The sequence below is a fragment of the Callithrix jacchus genome, chromosome 7 (genome assembly GCF_049354715.1).
Source record: "Callithrix jacchus isolate 240 chromosome 7, calJac240_pri, whole genome shotgun sequence".
In the NCBI taxonomy this organism is placed as follows: Eukaryota; Metazoa; Chordata; class Mammalia; order Primates; family Cebidae; genus Callithrix; species Callithrix jacchus.
Genome location: NC_133508.1, coordinates 129678157 through 129699978, shown reverse-complemented (window position 1 = coordinate 129699978; position 21822 = coordinate 129678157). Strand labels below are relative to the sequence as shown.

Genomic DNA, 21822 nt, shown 5'->3' with positions numbered 1-21822 from the left:
AGAAAGATCTAAAATCAACACCCTATCATCAAAATTGAAAGAGCTACAGGAGCAAGATAAAAAAAAACAAAACCCAAAACCTAGCAGAAGACAAGAAATAACTAAGATCAGAGCAGAACTGAAGGAGACAGAGACACAAAAACCCTTCAAAAAATCAATAAATCCAGGAGGTGGTTTTTTGAAAAGATCAACAAAATGGACCACTAGCCAGATTAATAAAAAAGTAAAGAGAGAATATCAAATAGATATCTATTGTATCAAATAGATACAATAAAAAACAATAAAGGGGATATCACCACAGATTCCACAGAAATACAAACCGTCATCAGAGATTATTACCAACAACTCTATGCACATAAACTAGTAAACCTGGAAGAAACGAATAAATTCCTGGACACTTGAATCCTCCCAAGCCTAAACCAGGAAGAAGTCAAAACCCTCAATAGACCAATAACAAGGCCTTAAGTTGAGGCAGCAATTAATAGCCTATCGTCCAAAAAAAGCCCAGGTCCAGATGGGTTCACAGCTGAATTCTACCAGACATACAAAGAGGAGCTGGTATCATTCCTTCTCAAACTATTCCAAACAATCCAAAAAGTGGGAATACTTCCCAAATCATTTTGTGAGACCAACATCATCCTGATACCAAAACCTGGCAGAGACTCAACAAGAAATGAAAACTTCAGGCTAATATCCATGATGAACATAGATGTAAAAATCTTCAATAAAATACTGGCAAACCGATTGCAACAGCACATGAAAAAGCTTATCCACCATGATTAAGTAGGCTTCATCCCGGGGATGCAAGGTTGGTTCAACATATGCAAGTCTATAAACGTAATTCACCACATAAACAGAACCAAAGACAAAAACCACGATTATCTCAATAGATGCAGAGAAGGCATTTGATAAAATTCAACAGTCCTTTATCCTAAAAACTTTCAATAAACTAGGTATCGATGGAATGAATCTCAAAATAATAAAAGCTATTTATGACAAACCAACAGCCAATATCATACTGAATGGGCAAAAACTGGAAGTGTTCCTTTGAAATCTGGCACTAGACAAGGATGTCCTCTCTCACCACTCCTATTCAATATAGTATTGGAAGTTCTAGCCAGAGAATTTAGGCAAGAAAAAGAAATAAAGAGTATTCAATTAGGAAAGGAGGAAGTCAAATTGTCTCTATTTGCACATGACATGATTGTATATTTAGAAGACCTTATGTCTCAGCCCAAAATCTTCTGAAATTAATAAGCAACTTCAGCAAAGTCTCAGAATACAAAATCAAAGTGCAAAAATCACAAGCATGCCTATACACCAATAACAGACTTAAAGAGAGCCAAATCAAGAACGAACTGCCATTCACAATTGCTACAAAGAGAATAAAATACCTAGGAATACAATTTAATAAAGGATGTAAAGGACCTCTTCAAGAAGAACTACAAACCATTGCTCAATGAAATAAGAGAGGACACAAACAGATGGAAAAACATTCCATACTCATGGTTAGGAAGAATCAATATCATGAAAATGGCCATACTACCCAAAGTAATTTACAGATTCAATGCTATCCCCATCAAGCTACCAATGACCTTCTTCACAGAACTGGAAAAAACCACCTTAAACTTCATATGGAACCAAAAGAGAGCCCACATAGCCAAGTTAATTCTAAGCAAAAAGAACAAAGCTGGAAGCATCACACTACCGGACTTCAAACTATACTACAAGGCTACAGTAATCAAAACAGCATGGTACTGGTACCAAAACAGAGATATAGACCAATGGAACAGAACAGAGGCCTTAGAGGCAACACCACACATATACAACCATCTGATCTTTGACAAACCTGAGAAAAGCAAGCAATGGGGAAATGATTCCCTGTTTAATAAATGGTGTTGGGAAAACTGGCTAGCCATGTGCAGAAAACATAAACTGGACCCCATCCTGACACCTTACACTAAAATTAACTCCAGATGGATTAAAGACTTAAACATAAGACCTAACACCATAAAAACCCTAGAAGAAAATCTAGGCAAAACCATTCAGGACATAGGCAGAGGCAAGGACTTCATGACCAAAACACCAAAAGCAGTGGGAACAAAAGCCAAAATAGACAAATGAGACCTAATCAAACTCCATGGCTTCTGCACAGCAAAATCAACAGTCATTAGAGTGAACCAGCAACCAACGGAATGGGAAAAAATTTTTGCAATCTACCCATTGGACAAATGGCTAATATCCAGAATCTACAAAGAACTAAAACAGATTTACAAGAAAAAAACAAATAAGCCCATTCAAAAGTGGGTGAAGGATATGAATACTTTACAGAGGAAGCCAACAAACATATGAAAAAAATGCTCATCATCACTGGTCATTAGAGAAATGCAAATCAAAACTACATTGAGGTACCATCTCATGCCAGTTAGAATGGTGATAATTAAAAAATCTGGAGACAACAGATGCTGGAGAGGATGTGTAGAAATAGGAACATTTTTACACAGTTGGTTGGGAGTGTAAATTAGTTCGACCATTGTGGAAGACACTGTGGCAATTCCTCAAGGGCCTAGAAATAGAAATTTCATTTGATCCAGCAATCCCATTACTGGGTATATATCCAAATGATTATAAATCATTCTACTATAAGGAGACATGCATATGAATGTTTATTGCAGCACTGTTTACAATAGCAAAGACTTGGAACCAATCCAAATTCCCATCCATGATAGAATGGACAGGGAAAATTTTGGCATATATACATCATAGAATACTATGCAGCCATAAAAAACGATGAGTTCGTGTCCTTTGTAGGGACACAGATGAACCTGGAAACCATCATTCTCAGCAGACTGACACAAGAACAGAAAATCAAACACTGCATCTTCTCATTCATAGGTGGGTGTTGAACAATGAGAAAACATTGACGCAGGGTGGGCAGCATCACACACTGGGGTCTGTTGGGGGTAAATAGGGGAGGGACAGCAGTGGGGAGGAGTCAGGGACAGAAAGCATGGGGAGAAATACCAGATATAGGTGATGGGGAGGAAGGCAGCAAATCACACTGCCATGTATGTACCCATACAACAATCTTGCATGTTCTTCACATGTACCCCAAAACCTGAAATGCAATTTAAAAAAAAATACTATTTTGAGGCAGGGTCTCACTCTGTCACCCAGGCTGGAGCACAGTGGCATGATCTTAGTTCACTGCAAACTTTCCCTCCTGGGTTCAAGTGATTCTCATGCCTCAGCCTCCTAAATAGCTAGGACTACAGGCATGCACCACTATGCCTGGCTAATTTTTAGTTTGTTTTTGTTTTAGTAGAGGGGGGGTTTCACCACATTGGCCAGACTGGTCTTGAACTCCTGAGCTCGAGTGATCTGCTCACCTTGGCCTCTGAATGTGCTAGAATGAGGCATCATGCCTGGCAAAAAACGTTTTAAATCATACAAATTTAGAATCCTATCAGCACACACTTTCCTGTGACATAGTTCAGACAGAAATAGAGTACAAGAAAATATGCTAACATATATAGATATAAACTTTGTAAATGAAAAAAAAAAAAAACAGAAACAGGCATGATTTCTGATAACTAGTTGTGCCCTAAGGGACACTATCAAGAGAAATTGTGCTGCAGTGAAAAGCTATATATAGATATACAACAAGAAAATAAACTGCAAGATTGACACATGCATGTTTAATATTGGAAAAAAAATCACAGCCCTCCAAAATTTCTCCATGTTTCAAGTTGACAGTTACTTTTCTCTCAAAACTTTGAGGATTTAATTCTACTGTTTCTGGTATTCATTGTTACTGATCACTTACTTATATTTGGTGAAATAAAAATAAGCTCCTTTATAGCTCCTTTCCCTTGCTACCTGCAAAATTGTTCTTATGGTGTTGTGTAAGCCACTGAAAAATGTCTTAGGTGTGAATTTCTTTTTAATTATATTGTTTGGGATGTTATATTTACAGAATAAAATGACTTTTTAAAGAAAACAATAATTATTGTTTCCTCCAGTAAGGATCCTCCTTGTTCTTTTAGTTGGTTCCATGTACTCTAATTTAGGTATGTTAAGTCTTTCCATTCAATCCTATAGATAAGGGGTTGGCAAACTTTCTGACATTTTCTCAATAAGAGGTCAGATACTAAATATTTAGCCTTTAAGGCCTTTTTTCTTTTTCGTTTTCTTTTGCATTTTGCTTCTCCTGGTGTCTTTATTTGGATATATCTTCCAACTCATTAATTTTCTTTTCAGCTATGTGTAATTGTTTTAACCTATCCACTGAGATTTTTAAAAACTGAGTCTATGTCAACATTTTCTTTCCTAGAAGTTCTTTTTTTTTTTTTTTTCAAATTTGCCTATTCCCCTCCTCCCAAAAGTCTTATGTTTTTTTGTTTTGTTTTTAGATGGAGTCTTGCTTTGTTGCTCAGGCTGGAGTGCAGTGGTACGATCTTGGCTCACCACAACCTCCATTTCCCAGGTTCAAGTGATTCTCCTGCCTCCACCTCCCAAGTAGCTGGGATTACAGGCAGGTGCCACCATATCCAGCTAATTTTTAGTAGACAAGGGGTTTTCACCCTACTGGCCAGGCTGGTCTTGAACTCCTGATCTCAAGTGACCTGCCTGTCTTGACCTCCCAGAGTGCTGGGGTTACAGGAGTGAACCACCATACCTGGCCAAAAGAAATATTTTACAAACAGCTGTTCTACTGAAGTCCTAGGGAGAAAGGGTACAAGTTAGTGGGGCTGTATTTATTGATCCTTCTTTCTGCTTCTACTTATTATAGATTGCTTTTTAATGTTATTCATCTTTGATCATGAGCTAATTTCTTTATCTTGATCCTGCTTCTGCCAATGGCCAGTCTGGGATCTTTAGCTTCCTTAAGACCTTCATTCAACTTTTCTACCTCACCATAAGCTCATGGCACAATTAGTATGCTAACATGGCTCCAAGCATCTGACCTAAAGCAAATCCCACCATCCCAGCTGCTGACTGCTCTGTTTGGGGGTGAAAGACCTCCCTCGCCTCTTCTGAGACAGGTAATAACTCAGAAAAATATATCCATACAGGATGTATTTGTAAAACTGGAAATAAAGTTGATAGATTTCTAAGATTCATTCTAATTAATCTCAATCAAAATTCTAATTATTTTAGTTCATTCAACTTTTATAACTTAGAGTGATTATAAATTTCTTATAGAGTGACAGTTATGCAATTCAGAGGTTCAGTAGTAAATAGTGACAGTTAAGCAATTCAGAGGTAGCATAACTGACAATTCATTTGGGAAAAGAGAAAGCTGGCTCTCTACCTCTTACCTCATACCATATGTAAAAATATCTTTAATACATCTGATGTAAAAATTAATTATACCTGGATTTTAAGTGCAAAAGATAAAGATATGTAAGAATATTTTATTTAGCATCTTGATGTGAGAATATATTCCTAAACATGGCAAAATATATTAGACACAATAAAAGTTTGACTATACAAAATTAAAAAAAAATTTTTTTTTTGAGACGGAGTTTCACTGTTGTTACCCAGTCTGGACTGCAATGGCACAATCTTGGCTCACCGTAACCTCCGCCTCCTGGGTTCAAGCAATTCTCCTGCCTCAGCCTCCCGAGTAGCTGGGACTACAGGCGCACACCACCATGCCCAGCTAATTTTTGTATTTTTAGTAGAGAGGGGTTTCACCTTGTTGACCAGGATGGTCTCCATCTCTTGACCTTGTGATCCACCCGCCTCTGCCTCGGCCTCCCAAAGTGCTGGGATTATAGGCATGAGCCACCGCGCCCAGCCCAAAATGTAAAATTTAAATGAAAAAAAAAAAGCTTTGAGGGTCAAACAACAGTTTAAAAACCAGAGTACAAACTGGTAAGAAAAAGATATCCCAGAAGATTGAGTAGGCAAGTCACATGGCAAACAAATATAAGATAACCAAACTCCACCTGTAGTCCAGAAAATGCAAATTAAAGAAATCTTTCCATTCAAATTAACAAAAAATACAGGCATAACGGCTGACACCTGTAATCCCAACACTTTGGGATTTGCCAAAGCAGGAGGATCACTTGAGGCCAAGAGTTTGAGATCAGCCTGGCTAACACAGTGAGACACCATGTCTACAAACAAACAAACAAACAAACAACCAGTTAGCTGGGTGTAGGAGCACACACCTGTTGTCCCAGCTACTAAGGAGCCTGAAGTGGGAGGATCACTTGAGCCCAGGAGTTTGAGGTGCTAGTGAGCTATGATTGTGTGACTGCACTGAAGCCTGGGCAACGGAGCAAGACCCTGTCTTAAAGAAGACAAAAACAAAGTAACACACAAAAATAAAGACAATAATATCCAATGCTGCTGAAGATAATGGGAAAGTGGTATTTTCAAAGTTGTAAGGGAGTAAATTGCTCTAACATTTATTGGATTTAAAATCTATTAACATTAAAACTATTCCCTTTGACTATGCCTTGTGACTCAGCAATCCCATTTTAGGAGCTCCACCCTTTGGAAATATAAGCAAAATTATATAAATTAGGTGATTATATAAACAGGATATTACCTTCATCATTGCTCATGGTGGGAAAAGGCTGTAATCAACTGAATGAACTTATTTAAATTATAATATAGCTATACTAATGAATGCTGTACAGCCTTTAAAAATGAATTGGTATATATCCATCTGATGACTTAATGCTCAAGATGCATTAAATTAATTGCCAAGTAACATATATAGATGATCATATCTTTGTAAAAACAAGTTCCTTTAATCTTCTACGTGTTCATATTTCAATGGGCATAAGACAGAATAATATACAAGATTTCACCTCTCCTTTGGGAGGCTGAGGTGGGCAGATCATGAGGTCGAGAGATCACAAGATCATCCTGGCCAACATGGTAAAACCCCATCTCTACTAAAAATACAAAAATTAGCTGGGGTGGTGGCGCCCGCCTGTAGCCCCAGCTACTTGGGAGGCTGAGTCAGGAGAATGGCTTGAACCAGGGAGGCGGAGGTTGCAGTGAGCCAAGATTGTGTCACTGCACTCCAGTCTGGCAACAGAGTGAGACTCCATCTCAAAAAAAGAAAAAGAAAGATTTCACCTCTCAATATCTGAAGTGGACAGAAACTTTATTTTTTAGATATCTTTATCATTAGATATCCAAAAGCTTTATAATTTAAAAATTACAGAATTCATAATTGGTTACAGCATTCATGTATAAATGACTTCTAACAATTTTTGGACTAGCAAATTGAGTTTGACTGTTGGCTTCTACACAATTTAGTACAAATTAATAAACTGTGTATATTAATAAATTATATAGATAGCATTTATAAATAATATCCAGAATATACAAAGAATTATAAAGAATCAAGAATTCCCATATAGAGTAACTAAAAACCACTGAATTTCATACTTTAAAGATATCTTTTATCTTAGTAATTAAAAAAATATTACTACAAAGAAAAAAAAGAATGGGCCAAGGATGTGAGGAGCCAACTTACTGAAAAAAACCCAGGTTTTCTTCAAATTGAATTGCACTTACAGAAAAACTGCAGTGCAGTGTGTAACCTAACAATTACTTACAGGAGGAAACACTGATGGTAGAAACCAGACTCGGTAGAATGCCTTTAGGAAGGTAAAAAATAAGAGACTCCCCTTAACTGAGAGCACAGAGAATTTATCCTTTTTAATAGAGGAGACAGCAGAGCATATGAATAGTGATGCTTGTAGATGTGGTTATGGAAGTCTGTGGAAGGTATCCTCAGATTGCTTCTGTTCTCAGTGGAAAAGAAGCAAGAATAGGTAGCACAGACTGATGGTGGGTAGCGCTGATTGGCAATCTGAGTAGAATGGAGATATAAAATAGTTGACTCCCTAGGGAGAGTAAATGGACCATGGAAACAGTAAGATTTCTGGGCAGCATTAAGGTGAATTTATGTTCACAAATTTAAAGTCACACTGGTTATCATGGTTGCATATCTTTCTCTAACCACACTCAGCTTTCTGAGTGCAATGCAGGCATTCATATTTAATAAGGATTTGAGCTTTGCCAAGCAAATACAATGAAGAAAGGAGCAATGGAGTTGACGGGGTATGCAAAGGAGTGATTGTTAATAATGTACTACAGGCTGGGCACGGTGGTTCATACCTGTAATCCCAACACCTTGGGAGGCTAAGGAGGGTGGATCACTTGAGGTCAGGAATTCAAGACAAACCTGGCCAACATGGTGAAACCCTGTTTCAACTAAAAATACAAAAAAATTAGTCAGGTGTGGTGGCATGTGCCTGTAATCGCAGCTAGTCAGGAGGCTGAGGCAAGAGGATTGCTTGAGCCCAGGAGACAGAGGTTGCAGTAAGCTGAGATTGTGCCACAGCACCCTAGCCTCGGCAGCAAAGTGAGATGTTGTCTCACATAAATAAATAGACAAATCAGGCCCGGCGCAGTGGCTCACACCTGTAATCCCAGCACTTTGGGAGGCCGAGGTAAGTGGATCACGAGGTCAGGAGACTGAGACCATCCTGGCCAACATGGTAAAACCTTGTCTCTACTAAAAATATAAACAAATTAGCTGGGTGTGGTAGCACACGCCTGCAGTCCCAGCTACTCAGGAGACCGAGGGCAGAATTGCTTGAACCCAGGAGGCAGAGATTGCAGTGAGTTGAGATGGCACCATTGCACTACAGCCTGGGCAACAGTGCGAGACTGTCTCAGAAAAAAAAAAAAGATAAATAATATACTACAAACTTAGGATAAGCAGAGAAGTAAGGGGATGAAAGGTGAGGTGCTGTGAAAAGCACTAGGACTGATGGATTGTAGGCCTTGGTTAAGTCTAAGGATTGCTGGCGTCAAGGGCCTACAAGGAGTATGCTAGGAAAAAAGATAGGAGCAAGTAGGGACAGAATAGGATGCTGGAAACTGAGACCAAGGGTTTTTGTTATGGGTAATGACAAAGGAGTGATGACAAAGGAGTGAGTGACTGAGGCTAACCTTGCTACTCAAGATCATTAGCAGAGAGGTCAAAGGACTAAGTGTCATTTGGAGAGTGATGGTGAAGTAGAGATTAAAATCTGAGAACAAGAAAGAGTGAACCAGGAATGGTAAATGATGATGGGTGATAAAGTCTGATGATCAAGAAAAATTTTAAGCTGGAAGATTTTAGGGAGGAGGGAGGTAAGAAAAAGAATGGTCTACAAGCAGCACTACAAAGAAAAACCACAAGAAAACAAGCTCCAAATGAGAGGCTGCAGGAGAAAGCCAGAGTTCTGTGAGCAGGGGATCTCAAACTTCAGTGTGTACGAGAATGACCTAGAGGGTTTGTTCAACTGTAGACTGCTGGACCTCACATCCAGAGTTTCTGATTTAGTAGGTCTTAAGTCTGAGAATTTGCATTTCTAAAAAATCCCAGACACTGCTGATGTAGCTGGTCCAGGAACTACACATTCAAAACCCAGAACAAAAACAAAGAAAAAATCAAAAGGATTGATTGTGCAGAGAGGACATCATTGATGACTTATCCTGGATTCTGGAAAACACAATAAAAATGTTCAAGTTGGAGGGGATGTGAGATGGAGCCAGAAAAGGAAGGCTTCACAAAATCAGGATTTAGTTGGAGACACTTATGTACGACGTTAAGAGAAGCCAAACAATCTTTTACTAAAAATAATGTATACTATAGGAAGGATTGGTTATAAATCAATACCTTTATTTGCTAAACTGACTTCAACTAACCCAGTAAAAGTTTGTTGAGTAACTGCAACGTGCCAGGCCCCTTATAGCCTAAGAATAGGATAAGTGCCAAGTCGGTTAAATAGAGTAACCAAACATAGCTCTCTATAATTTTTTTATATCATGTAAATAAAATTATAATCTTATAGGACAATCTATACTGTTTAGCCTATACAAACTAATTTCTTAGTTAAAACAGGTATAGTTGGATAAGAATACATTGTCACTGCTGGGGTGGTGGCACCTGCCTGTAGTCCCAGCTACCTGGGAGGCTGAGGATGGAGGACTGCTTGAGTCCAGGAGTTCTGGGCTGTAGTGCGCTATGCCGATCAGGTATCTGCACTAAGTTCGGCATAAACAGTGTCCTCCCAGGAGCGGGGTACCACCAGGTTGCCTAAGGAGGGGTGAACTGTCCCAGGTCAGAAACAGAGCAGGTCAAAACTTCTGTGGTCAAAACTCCTATGTTGATCAGTAGCGGGGCCTGTGAATAGCCACTGCATTCCAGCCTGGGTAACAGAGCAAGACCCCATCTCTAAAAAATAAAAAGAATACACTATCACTTTATTTATTTATTTGGCAGGGTCTCCCTCCCATCTCCCAAGCTGGAGCGCAGTGGCATGATCTCAGCTCAGTGTAACCTTAACCTCCTGGGCTCAAGAGATCCACCCCTGACTCCTACCTTTTAAGTAGCTGGGACTACAGGTCCCTGCTAACTTCTGTATTTTTTTTGTAGAGACGGAGTCTCATCCTGTTGCCCAGGCAAGTCTTGAATTCCTGGGCTCAAACAATCTGTCTGCCTCAGCTTCCCAAAGTGCTGGGATTACAGGCATGAGCCACCCTAACTATCACTTTAATTCTGGCTGTCATGAAGGTCACATTACCATTTAGTTACTAGTTAATCATGTTTTTAAAATGCCTGATAATTTAAAGATAATGTCAAAAATTTATATTAATTGTAAAAATGAAGTCAAGAAATTTTTTCTTTTGCCATAATAAGCATACTTAAAATTTTTACTTTAGATAGTATCAAAACACTGCCTGAATCATGTTATACTTCAAGAGTTCAAAATTTTAAAATACATTAAGCTGATACACATGGTTGACACATAATTGCAACTTGAAAATAACAGAATATTTTACAGAATATTTAAATAAAAATCTTACTGTAGTTAAGTAAAATATTTTAAACATTCATTGCTATCACATATGCATACTAAAAAATGTCTATGTTTATATAGAAACTTACATACATAATAATCACTATTAAATATTACAAATATTTTAGTTATTTTTACTCAAATTCAACATCTTTCAAACCATAGGCAGAATTTTTTTATTCCTTTTTTTGAGATAGGGTCTCTGTTGCTGAGGCTGGAGTGAAGTAGCACAAACACAGCACACTGCAGTCTTGACTTCCTAGGTTCAAGTGATTCTCCTGCCTCAGCCTTCCATGTAGCTGAGACTACTGGCATGTGCCACCATACTTCATTTTTTTTTTTTTTGTAGAGGCGGGGGTCTCACTCTATCACCCAGGCTGGAGTGCAGTGTTGTGATTCCAGCTCACTGCAACCTATGCTTCCTGGGCTCAAGTGATCTTCCTGCCTCAGCCTCCCAAGTAGCTGGGACCACAGGCATGCACCACCACATCCAGCTGATTTTTTGTAGAGACAAGGTTTCACCATGTTGCCCAGGCCAAAACTCCTGAGCAATCTGCCCACCTTGACCTCCCAAAGAGCTAGGATTGTAGGTGTCAGCCACCACAACTGGCAATTCTGGCCAGTATTTCTTTAAATTACATTTCAAAATAAATTTTTAATATAGAACCAGCAGAGAATCTTATGAAATCTGACATTCAATGAAACCAAGTATTATTTGTTAGAATCTAAATATTTTTGAAGGCAGATAAATATTAGTTTTAAAAGTTAAAAACTCAACAAGAACTATGTTTTTTTATACAGTTTCATATATTCTTCATTATTTTTCACTTATTGAATAAGAAAAGCCATACTCTTTTTAAACAAGCAGGAACTATTCCTTTTGAATTTTCATTGCTTAAAACAAGGCCTATAATACATAATTATTTATAGAAAGAATGAATAATACAAAAAATGTATCCAATTTTTAGGGATCCAAAATTATTAAATTTCCTGTGAATTATGTCATTAACAAAATAAGCATATAGCTATTAAAAATGTAAGTGAAAACTGTTTAATTATTTTAGAGCCATCAAAATACAATATAAGATTGGTATCTCGGTATCTGAAAGTAATCATTTTAGCATATACATTTTGATCTTTTACTATTCATTTTAAGTTGATGGTTAATTTAAAAACTGAGTTTTAATCAAAGTTGTTTTCAAACATTGTCATAATGTCGCTTTGAAGAGTCATATCAATGGTACCCGCCATCTGTTGAAAAAGCAGAAAATTTTTATATTACTTTAAAAATGTATGTTTTTATTATAACTATGCAATAATGATTATGCCACATTTGGGAACAGATCACACAAAATGAAATTTATTCAATAATAATTTATTTTTTTTCTCAGTTTGAATAAATTTGTACATAATTATTTCTCTCCAAATTCTACCTGATTTATTAATATTATTGTTCATGTGATAAATAAAAGCCTACAAGAACACTAACAATAAGTTTGACTCCCCTCTACAAGAGACAGTTCAAAGTTGACAAGAGTGGGTATGAATAAGAACATAAACTGAGAGCACATTGTCTTACTTCTAATACAAACATAATGCCAGACACAGAAAATTACTTTCTGAATGAATCAGTATCTTCATTAGGAAAGAGACAACTATAATATGTGATGTTAAAGCTATGCACTTTCCTTGAGTCTGCCATTTACTGTGTAATCTAGTAAGTCTATTCTATGTATAAGCATTTATGAAGATCAAATCAGATTAAATATGTAACATTCAAGCAAAATGCCATATTAATCACTGAAAAGCTACTTAAAAAATAAGCCAAAGTAGAGAAAAAGCTAATTAAGACAAGGGAAACAAATGTCAACTATACTCTGAAGCCTTTTCTAAATGCCTTTATAGTTAGATATTCTTTAGCATCTAAGATGACACCAAATATCAAAGTTCACAAAATGTTTTTTTTTGGAGACAGAGTTTCGCTCTTGTTGCCCAGGCTGGAGTGCAATGGCGCCATCTCAACTCATGGCAACCTCCACCTCCCAGTTTTAAGGATTCTCCTGCCTCAGCCTCCCGAGTAGCTGGGACTACAGGCATGCACCACCATGCCTGGCTAATTTTTGTATATTTAGTAGAGACAGGGTTTCTCCATGTTGGTCAGGCTGGTCTCAAACTCCTGACCTCGTGATAGGTTAAAGCATCAATTTACAATCAGTTGGTTGGCTTCTTGAATGGGAATTAGCATTCTCATTAGCTATGTAGGGAAAATATTTGGAATTATGATTTGCCTACTGAAAGGATATTTAACATTTATGTCTCGCTCTTATAAACTATAAAAATTTCCTTAAATCTACCTTAGAGACAAAAGGATACTTCTTAAATCTTAATCTAGACTACATTCTTTTTTTGCCTTTTTTTTTTTTTTTTTTAAAAACAGAGTCTCAGTCTGTCACCCAGGCTGGAGTGCAGTGGCATGGTCTTGGCTCAGTGCAACCTCCACCTCCTGGGTTCAAGTGAGTCTCCTTCCTTAGCCTCCTGAGGAGCTGGGATTATAGATGCACACCACCATGCCCATCTAATTTTGCATTTTTAGTAGAGACGGGCTTTTGCTCCATTGGCCAGGCTGGTCTCAAACTCCTGACCTCAAGAGATCCACCCACTTTGGCCTCCCAAAATGCTGGGATTACAGGTGTTAGCTGCCAAAGCTGGCCCAGACTACATTCTTTTTTCGTTTCTTGAGACAGAGTCTCACTCTCTTGCCCAAGCTGGAGTACAGTGGCATGACCTCAGCTCACTGCAACCTCTGCATCACAGGTTCAGGTGATTCTCATGTGTCGGCCTCCCAAGTAACTGGGGCTACAGGTGCACACCACCAAGCCCAGCTAATTTTGGTGTTTTTAGTAGAGACAGGGTTTCACTATGTTGGCCAGGCTGGTCTCAAACTCCTGACCTCAAGTGATCCACCTGCCATGGCCTTCCAAAGTGCTGGGATTACAGGTGTGATCTACCACACCTGGCCCCAGGCCCATTCTTAGCACCCAGTTTGTAGGATGCCAAATGCCTAGCCCAGATAGTTCCTTGAAGTTCTATTTTACGTCTCCAATATAGGCATTGGATACGTGGTCCTAGTTTAAGTATTGTGTGATACTGCTGTAAGTATCTGGACATACTGCAAAATTGTAGAATATGTAATGAAACCTATTTTTATTTAAAGGTTGTGTGTATCAGCTTATTTTAGATATTCTTACATCTTTACTAAAATCTGTGCATGTAGAACAATTATCAACAGAGAACTGGTTATTCTCTGTACCAATTAACCTTAGATACCATGGTTTTTTTTGAGATGGGAGTCTCACTGTACCCAGGCTGGAGTGCAGTGGCATAATCTCGGCTCCCTGAAACCCTCTGCCTCCCAGTTCAAATTATTCTCCTGCCTCAGCCTCCCAAGTAGCTAGCATTACAGGTGCGCCACCATGGCTGGCTAATTTTTGTATTTTTAGTAGAGATGGGGTTTCCCCATGTTGGCCAGGCTGGTCTTGAACTCCTTAACCTCCAGTGATCCGTCTGCCTCCACCTCCCAAAGTGTTGGGATTACATGGCTGCACATGGCCAATACCATGACTTTTAATACTAACTAATGCTCCCTATAGCAGACACCATAAGCTGGCTATTCTTCTCTGTGGTCCTAAATACACTCTTCAACTATTCAAATTTAAGATCAAAAGTTTGATCAAGGGAACTGGCATGAGGTGAACTTTTGGGAGCTCTGAAAAGTGTCAAGTTATTATTGCTTTATAGAGTATGGCTCTCTCGAATGGGAGTAAGATAAGAGGCTGGGCTGTCAAAAATGATAGCAGATATATCCAAGGTCAGGTTGTCAGTTATCAAGCTGCTAGACGTGACATCATTAGTCAACTTTCAGCGGGTTCTTGGTCTAGTCATGTTCCAGAAAAGTGCTTAGGATATTGGGAAATATATCAGGTTACCTAGTTGTGTTGTTGGGTGGCAACTAGGGAGGCAGTGAAATCACTTGGGGGTGACTTAAGTCAGGTGCCTGTGAGTGCCAACAGGAAAAATTTTTACATCACTACAGAAAGACTTTAGGAAAACTACCAATGAAATTTAACAATGAGTTCCTTAAAACGTCCAAAAGGCATTACCAAAAAGTTTCTATTAAACAATGAGTTCATTAAAATTAAAGTTTAAGATTCAGTTCCTTAGTTGCATTAGCTACATTTCCTGTGCTCAACAGCCCTATGTGGCTATGTACCAGTATGTTTGTGTTTGTGTAGATAAAGCATAGTTCTATCATTGTAGTAAGTTCCATTGAGATCATACTGCTCTAAAGTAAACTTCTCCATATGTTACAGCACAACTAAATGTGACTTGTTTCTACCTTAGTATTATGGAGTATGTGGCTGATAAAACTTTTGTTATACTTAGAAAATTAATTTGTACTTTAACCAATACTATAGCTAAAGCCAATGGGTCTTTTCTTCTCAAACTAATGTTCTTATATATCCTATGAATTCACATGTCTCTCCCAGGATTACAAAAATATCTAGCTCTATGGGACTGAGATTGCTGGAAAAAAAAAAAAAAATCTAGCACCCAGCAAGGGAACATTCACGACATCTGGTATTTATGATTGTCAGTTATACAAAGCAGCAGAAAAATGCAATTCACAAAGAGACTAACCACCCAGTTGAAACTGACCCAGAACTGACATAAATATGGAATTAGCAGAGAAGCACATTAAAAGTCATTTTAACGGTATTCCATTTCTTCAGAAATTTAACAGAGATTAACACACACACACACACACTTTTAATAAACCCAAATCACACATCTACAATGTCTGGGATAAAAAATAATACCCTGGGGATTCACAGAAGATTAGACACCAAAGAGAAGACTGGCGAATTTATCAGAAATAAATTCAAAGGGAAAAAATAATTTTAAAAAATTAAAAGACCAGCCCAGGTACAGGTGGCTCACACCTGTAAATCACAGCACTTTGGGAGGCAGAGGCAGGCATATTCCTTAAGGACAGGAGTTTGAGACTAGCCTGGCCAACATGGTGAAACACTGTCTCTACTAAAAACAAAAACAAAATTAGCTGGACATGCTGGCATGTGCCTTTAATCTAGCTACTCAGGAGGCTCAGGGGTGAGATCACTTGAACCTGAGAGGAGGTAGAGGTTGCAGCAAGTCAAGGTCCTGCCACTGCACTCCAGCCTGGTGGACAGAGTGAGATTCAGTCTCAAAAAAAAAAATAAATAAATAAAATAAGGAGCATTAGTGAGCTTTGGGACAACTTTAAACTTTAAGTGGTCTAATACATAAATAATTGGAGTCCTCACAAGGAAGTGAGGGGGGATATTATAACGGCCAAAATATTTCCAAGCTTGATGAAAACTATAAACATACATCTCAAATAAGCTCAACAAATCACAAGAAACATGAATAATTGCTGAAACCCAGTGATCAATACACATGTTAAAGGAAAGTAGAGAGAAACATGCTATATACAGAAATACTAAAGATATTGATAATGGACTTCTCATTGGAAACAATGGAATCAATGAGACTGTGAACAAGTACCTTTAAAGTACTAAAATAAAAAACACTAACATTCTAGAGTTCTAATTTCAGCAAAAGCATCTTTTAAAATTGAAGAGGCAGGGCCAGGTGCAGGGGCTCACACCTGTAATTCTAGCACTCTGGGAGGCAGAGGCAGGCAAATTGCTTGAGCTCAAGAGTTCAAGACCACCCTGGGCAACATAGTGAGACTTTGTCCCTCCAAAAAAAAAAAAAAAAGAAATCCAAAATCCACTGGGTGTGGTGGTACATGCCTGAAGTCCCAGCTGCTGTGGGGTTGGGCTGGGAGGATCTGGAGCTTGGGAGTTCAAGGCTGCAGTGAGCCATGATCATGCCACTGCACTCCCACCTGGGCAACAGAGTGAGACTCTGTCAAAAAAAAAAAAAAATGTGGCAAATTGAAAAACCTGCACATAAATGTTTATGGCAGTTTTATTCTTAACCGTTATAAGTTGGAGGCAACCAAGATGTCCTTCAATAGGTAAGTAATAACCAAACTGTGATATATTCATATAATGAAATACTATTCTGTGATAAAAAGAAATGACCTATCATGATAGCCAAGATATGGAATTAACCTAAATGTCCATATGTGGCTGAATAGAGAAAATGTGATATATGTAATGGAATAATATTCAGTCTTTTAAAAGAAAATTCCATCATTTTCAACAACATGGATGAACCCAGAGGACATTATGTTAAGTGAAATAAGCCAGCCACAGAAAGATAAACACCACATAATCTCACTTATATGTGGAATCTTTTTTTTTTTTTTTTTTTTTTTTTTGAGATGGAGTTTCGCTCTTGTTACCCAGACTGGAGTGCAATGGCACGATCTCAGCTCACTGCAAAATCCACCTTCTGAGTTCAAGCAATTCTCCTGCCTCAGCCTCCCGAGTAGCTAGGACTATAGGTGCACACCACCATGGCCAGCTAATTTTTGTATTTTTAGTAGAGGTGGGGTTTCACCTTGTTGACCAGGATGGTCTCGATCTCTGGACCTCGTGATCCACCTGCCTCAGCCTCCCAAAGTGCTGGGATTATAGGCGTGAGCCACCGCGCCCGGCCTATATGTGGAATCTTAAGTTGAATCCATGGAAGCAGAGAACGAAATGGTAATTTATTAGGGTAAGGGGAGGGGTTGGGGTAGAGATAGGAAATATTATTCAAAGCATACAAAATTTCAGTTAGACAGGAGTTTCAAAAGATTGAATGTACAACATAGAGACTAGTTAAAAACAATGTATTACATACTAAAAAATTACTAATAATAGATTTTAAGTGTTCTCACTACAAAAGGTGAGGCTAGTTTGATGTAGCCATTCCACAAAACATCAACGTATATCATAAATATATATAATTTGTCTGTCAATTGAAATAATTATTTAAAAAAATGATTGAGCTATCAAGTCAAGGAAACGGAGAGGAACCTTAAATGTACATTGCTAAGTCAAAGACAACAATCTGAAAAGCCTGCATAGTGCATGATTCCAACTATATGACATTCTGGACAAGATAAACCTATGGAGACAGTAAAAAGCAGTGGTTGCCAGGGTCGTAAGGAAGGATGACTAGGTGGACCACAGGAAACTTACAGGGCAGGAAAACTATTCTGAATGAAACTATAATGACTGATGTATATCATTATACATTTGTCAAAATCCATAAAAAGTACAACACAAAGAGTAAATCCTAATGTGAACTACAGACTTTCCTTGATTAAACTAAGGCTGTGTTGACTCTGATGGTGGGAGAGGGTATTTATATAGAGGGATATGGCACATAGAAACTCTGTATTTTCAGCTGTTTTGCTACAAATGTAACTGTTCTAAAAAATAAAGCATATGAATAGGAAAAAAAGGCCAAATAAAGGCATTTTCAGATGCACAAAAGTAGAAAGAACTGACTGCCAGCAGATCTACACTACAAGAAATGTTCAAAGGAGGTCCTTTATGCAAAATGAAAATTACACTATTTGGATATCTACATCTAAACAAAGAAATGGGCCAGGTGCAGTGGCTCACACCCATAATCCCAGCACTTTGGGAGGCCAAGGTAAGTGGATAATCTAGGTCAGGAGTTCAAGACTAGCCTGGCCAACATAGTGAAACCTCGGCTCTACTAAAAATACAAAAATTAGCCAGGTATGGTGGTGGGCAGCTGTAATCCCAGCTACTCGGGAGGCTGAGGCAGGAGAATCGCTTGACCCCAGGAGGTAGAGGCTGCAGTGAGCTGAGACTGCGCCACTGTACTCCAGCCTGGGTGACAGAGTGAGACTGTCTCAAAAAATAAAATAAAAATAAAAAACAGGCCAAGAGTGGTGGCTCATGCCTGTAATCCCAGGACTTTGGGAGGGCAAGGCAGGCTGATCACCTGAGGTCAGGAGTTCAAGACCAGCCTGGCTAACATGGTGAAAGCCCATTTCTGCTAAAAATACAAAAAATTAGCTGGGCGTGGTGGTGTGCACCTGTAATCCCAGCTACTTGGGAGACTGAGGCAGGAGAATCACTTGAACCCGGGAGGTAGAGGTTGCAGTGAGCCAAGATTGGGCTATTACACTCCAGCTTGGGCAACAAGAGTGAAACTTATCTCAAAACAAAAACAAAAGCAACCTCTCATTACATGTTGCCTACAAGAAATTCACTTTAAATAATAAACACAAGATAAGGTAAAAGTAAAATGATGGAAAGAATTTTACTATGCCAACACTAGTCATAAAAAGGTGAAGTGCCTATATTAAATCTCAGTATAATTTTCACAGTATTATTACCAGAATTAAAGATCATTTCATTATGAAAAAGAAGACAAATCAACTTGGCCTGATTAACACTATCTAACGCAATAAAATACACATTCTTCATGTGCACACAGAATATTTACAAAAGTAAACCATAAAACAGGCCATAAAATAAGTCTCAGTAAATTTCAAAGAATTCAAATCAGATATGTGTATGACCACAATGGAATTAAACTAGGAATCACAAACAGAGATCACTAGAATCAGGCCTGGTGCAGTGGCTTATGCCTGTAATCCCAGCACTTTGGGAGGTTGAGCCAGGCGAATCACAAGGTCGGAGTTTGAGACCAGCCTGGCCAACACGGTGAAACCCCTTCTTTACTAAGAATACAAAAAATTAGCTTTGTGTAGTGGCGGGTGCCTGTAATTCCAGCTGCTAGGGAGGTTGAGGCAGGAGAATCGCCTGAACCTGGGAGGTGGAGGTTGCAGTGAGCCGAGATCATGCCATTGCACTCCAGTCTGTGAGACAGAGCAAGACTCTGTCTTTAAAAAAAAAAAAAAAAAAAAAAGAAAAAGAAATCACTAGAATCAGAAAATTCCCAAATATCTGGGAACTAAACACTTATGAAATAATCCATGAATAAAAGAAGGAATCAATTTTAGCTTTTAAAATATTATTTTCTGCATATTAGGACTTCTAAATGAAAGTCAGCTTCTTAATCTAGCAGTCAACTGAAGAAATGCTGACCTGGAACAGATGGCCTATCTTCTGCCCACAATTCATAGGTGGTTTACAGATTTTTAAAGAGTAATAATAGTAAATGATTAATCACTTCACCTACTGCATTTTCCTATGTGCTTAATATATGCTTATTCATTTCACCTTCACAATAGCTATTATTATTCCCATTTTATGGAGTTTGATAATTGCCAAGGTCTAAGAGTCTAGTAAATTGGCAGAACATCTTTTTTTTTTTAAGAGCACCAAGTTGCTCTGTCACCCACACTGGAGAGCATTGGCATGATCATAGCTCCCTGCAGCCTCTAACTCCTGGGCTCAAAAGATCCTCTTGCCTCCAGAACAATCATTTTAGTTGTACTGAAGTACTCAGGTAGTATAGCACTTCCAGGATTGACACTCATTGCCTTGTGCTTGCCTCCTTTGACTATGACATTTTTTATTTTAACCTTTAATTTTAGAACCTGATCGTCACTAAAGAGGTAAATTTAGAATTTAATAAAATTCCGTCACTGAAAAATTACCTCAAATGCATCCTTGAACACACAAAAGACAGTGCTCTGTTAAATCTTTCCCTTGTCAAATTAGATTTAGTAAACTAAAATTCACTTACTGCTTCTCTCCTCCTGCGCTCTTGTTCTTTCTCCCTTGCTAAATTACGGTCTTTGAGAAGCCAGAGTTTGGATTTATCTTGAGCTTCCAATGACTGCTGATGTTCTTTCTGCTCTTTTCCATAGCACTTGTTTTGTATTTTATTTGAAAAAGATTCTACAGTCAATCCATTCCCAAGATCCCTTAAAGAAAAAAAGTATAGCTCAATATAGGTTTCAAGTTCCTTAAAAGTATTACCAAAGTATATTGTTAAACGGCAAATGTAAAGCCATATACTAGACAACCATTTTCAGGTTATAACATTATTTTTAAGCTTTATTTTTGATGCATCAAAATATACATAAGTTAATCTATATTAATAAAGAAATGGGTTTAGAAAACTGTGACCAAGATGAACCACTATCTTCTTACACATAGACTAGAAAACCTTGAAGACATTTCTGCAAAGTAATGACTATAAAATTTAGTAATATTAGTATCTTTAGTAGCTTAATCCCTTGATTATTTGTCTTCAAAAGAGACACCACTTAGAAAAAGTACCAATAAAAATGTACTTTTTGCAATTACAATTTGCTCTGTGTTCTGCTAAATAGTTGAATCATAGTCACTTAACAAATAAGAAATTTAATATATTTAAAATATATTCTATATCTCCCAAAGCCTTCTTTAATCCAGTAAATTACAGACCTCTGATTTTCTTGAGAAACTTTTGGTTCCTTTATATTTTGTTCCAAATGTTTCCGTATGAGTTCCTGTGTCCGAGCTTTTACTTCCTTTTCTATGGCTGCTTTTCTAAATTGGTTGAAGAGCTCATCTGAGGATTTCAGTACACCTGATGGTTTCACTGGTTTGCCTAAACTTTTCCAAGAATCTGCATTCTTAATCTTTATATCCTAAAACAAATATTTGGTTCAGTCTATGTCTACAATGTCAACCAAATTTTGGAAGGAAGGAAATACTTTTTGATACAGTAATAGATATGATTCTTCAAGTACTTTTACTAAAGTTAAAGGTTACCAAAGTCAGAAAAAAAAATACAAAAACGTAATAGATCATCTAGATCATCTAAACTCAATGATTTATCTGGGGCCAAAGTAAAGTAGCACACTTGCCAATTATTTTAAGACATATATATTAACTGCATAATTTAAAGAAAGCATAAAAATAAATTAATCCCTCGGTGTAATCAAGATACTTATGATCCTATAGGGAAAATAAAGCAAATGCTCAAAGGATTAATAAGAGGC

The 21822-nt window shown here is 37.9% G+C and overlaps 1 protein-coding gene across 8 annotated transcripts in view; it reads right to left on the bottom strand.

The window, feature by feature from the left end:
• Positions 1-7112: 7112 nt before the first annotated feature.
• BRDT (bromodomain testis associated) overlaps positions 7113-21822 on the bottom strand; it is an 80290-nt gene continuing 65580 nt past the window's right edge. For all 8 annotated transcript variants that reach the window (XM_078332417.1, XM_078332416.1, XM_035252128.3 and 5 more), the window contains exons 17-19: positions 21263-21468; positions 20577-20757; positions 7113-12137 (exon numbers count right to left, since the gene is read on the bottom strand). In XM_078332417.1, the coding sequence (XP_078188543.1) occupies positions 12069-12137; positions 20577-20757; positions 21263-21468 (456 nt within the window). In that variant the 3' untranslated portion in view covers positions 7113-12068. The remainder of the gene's footprint in view (positions 12138-20576; positions 20758-21262; positions 21469-21822) is intronic.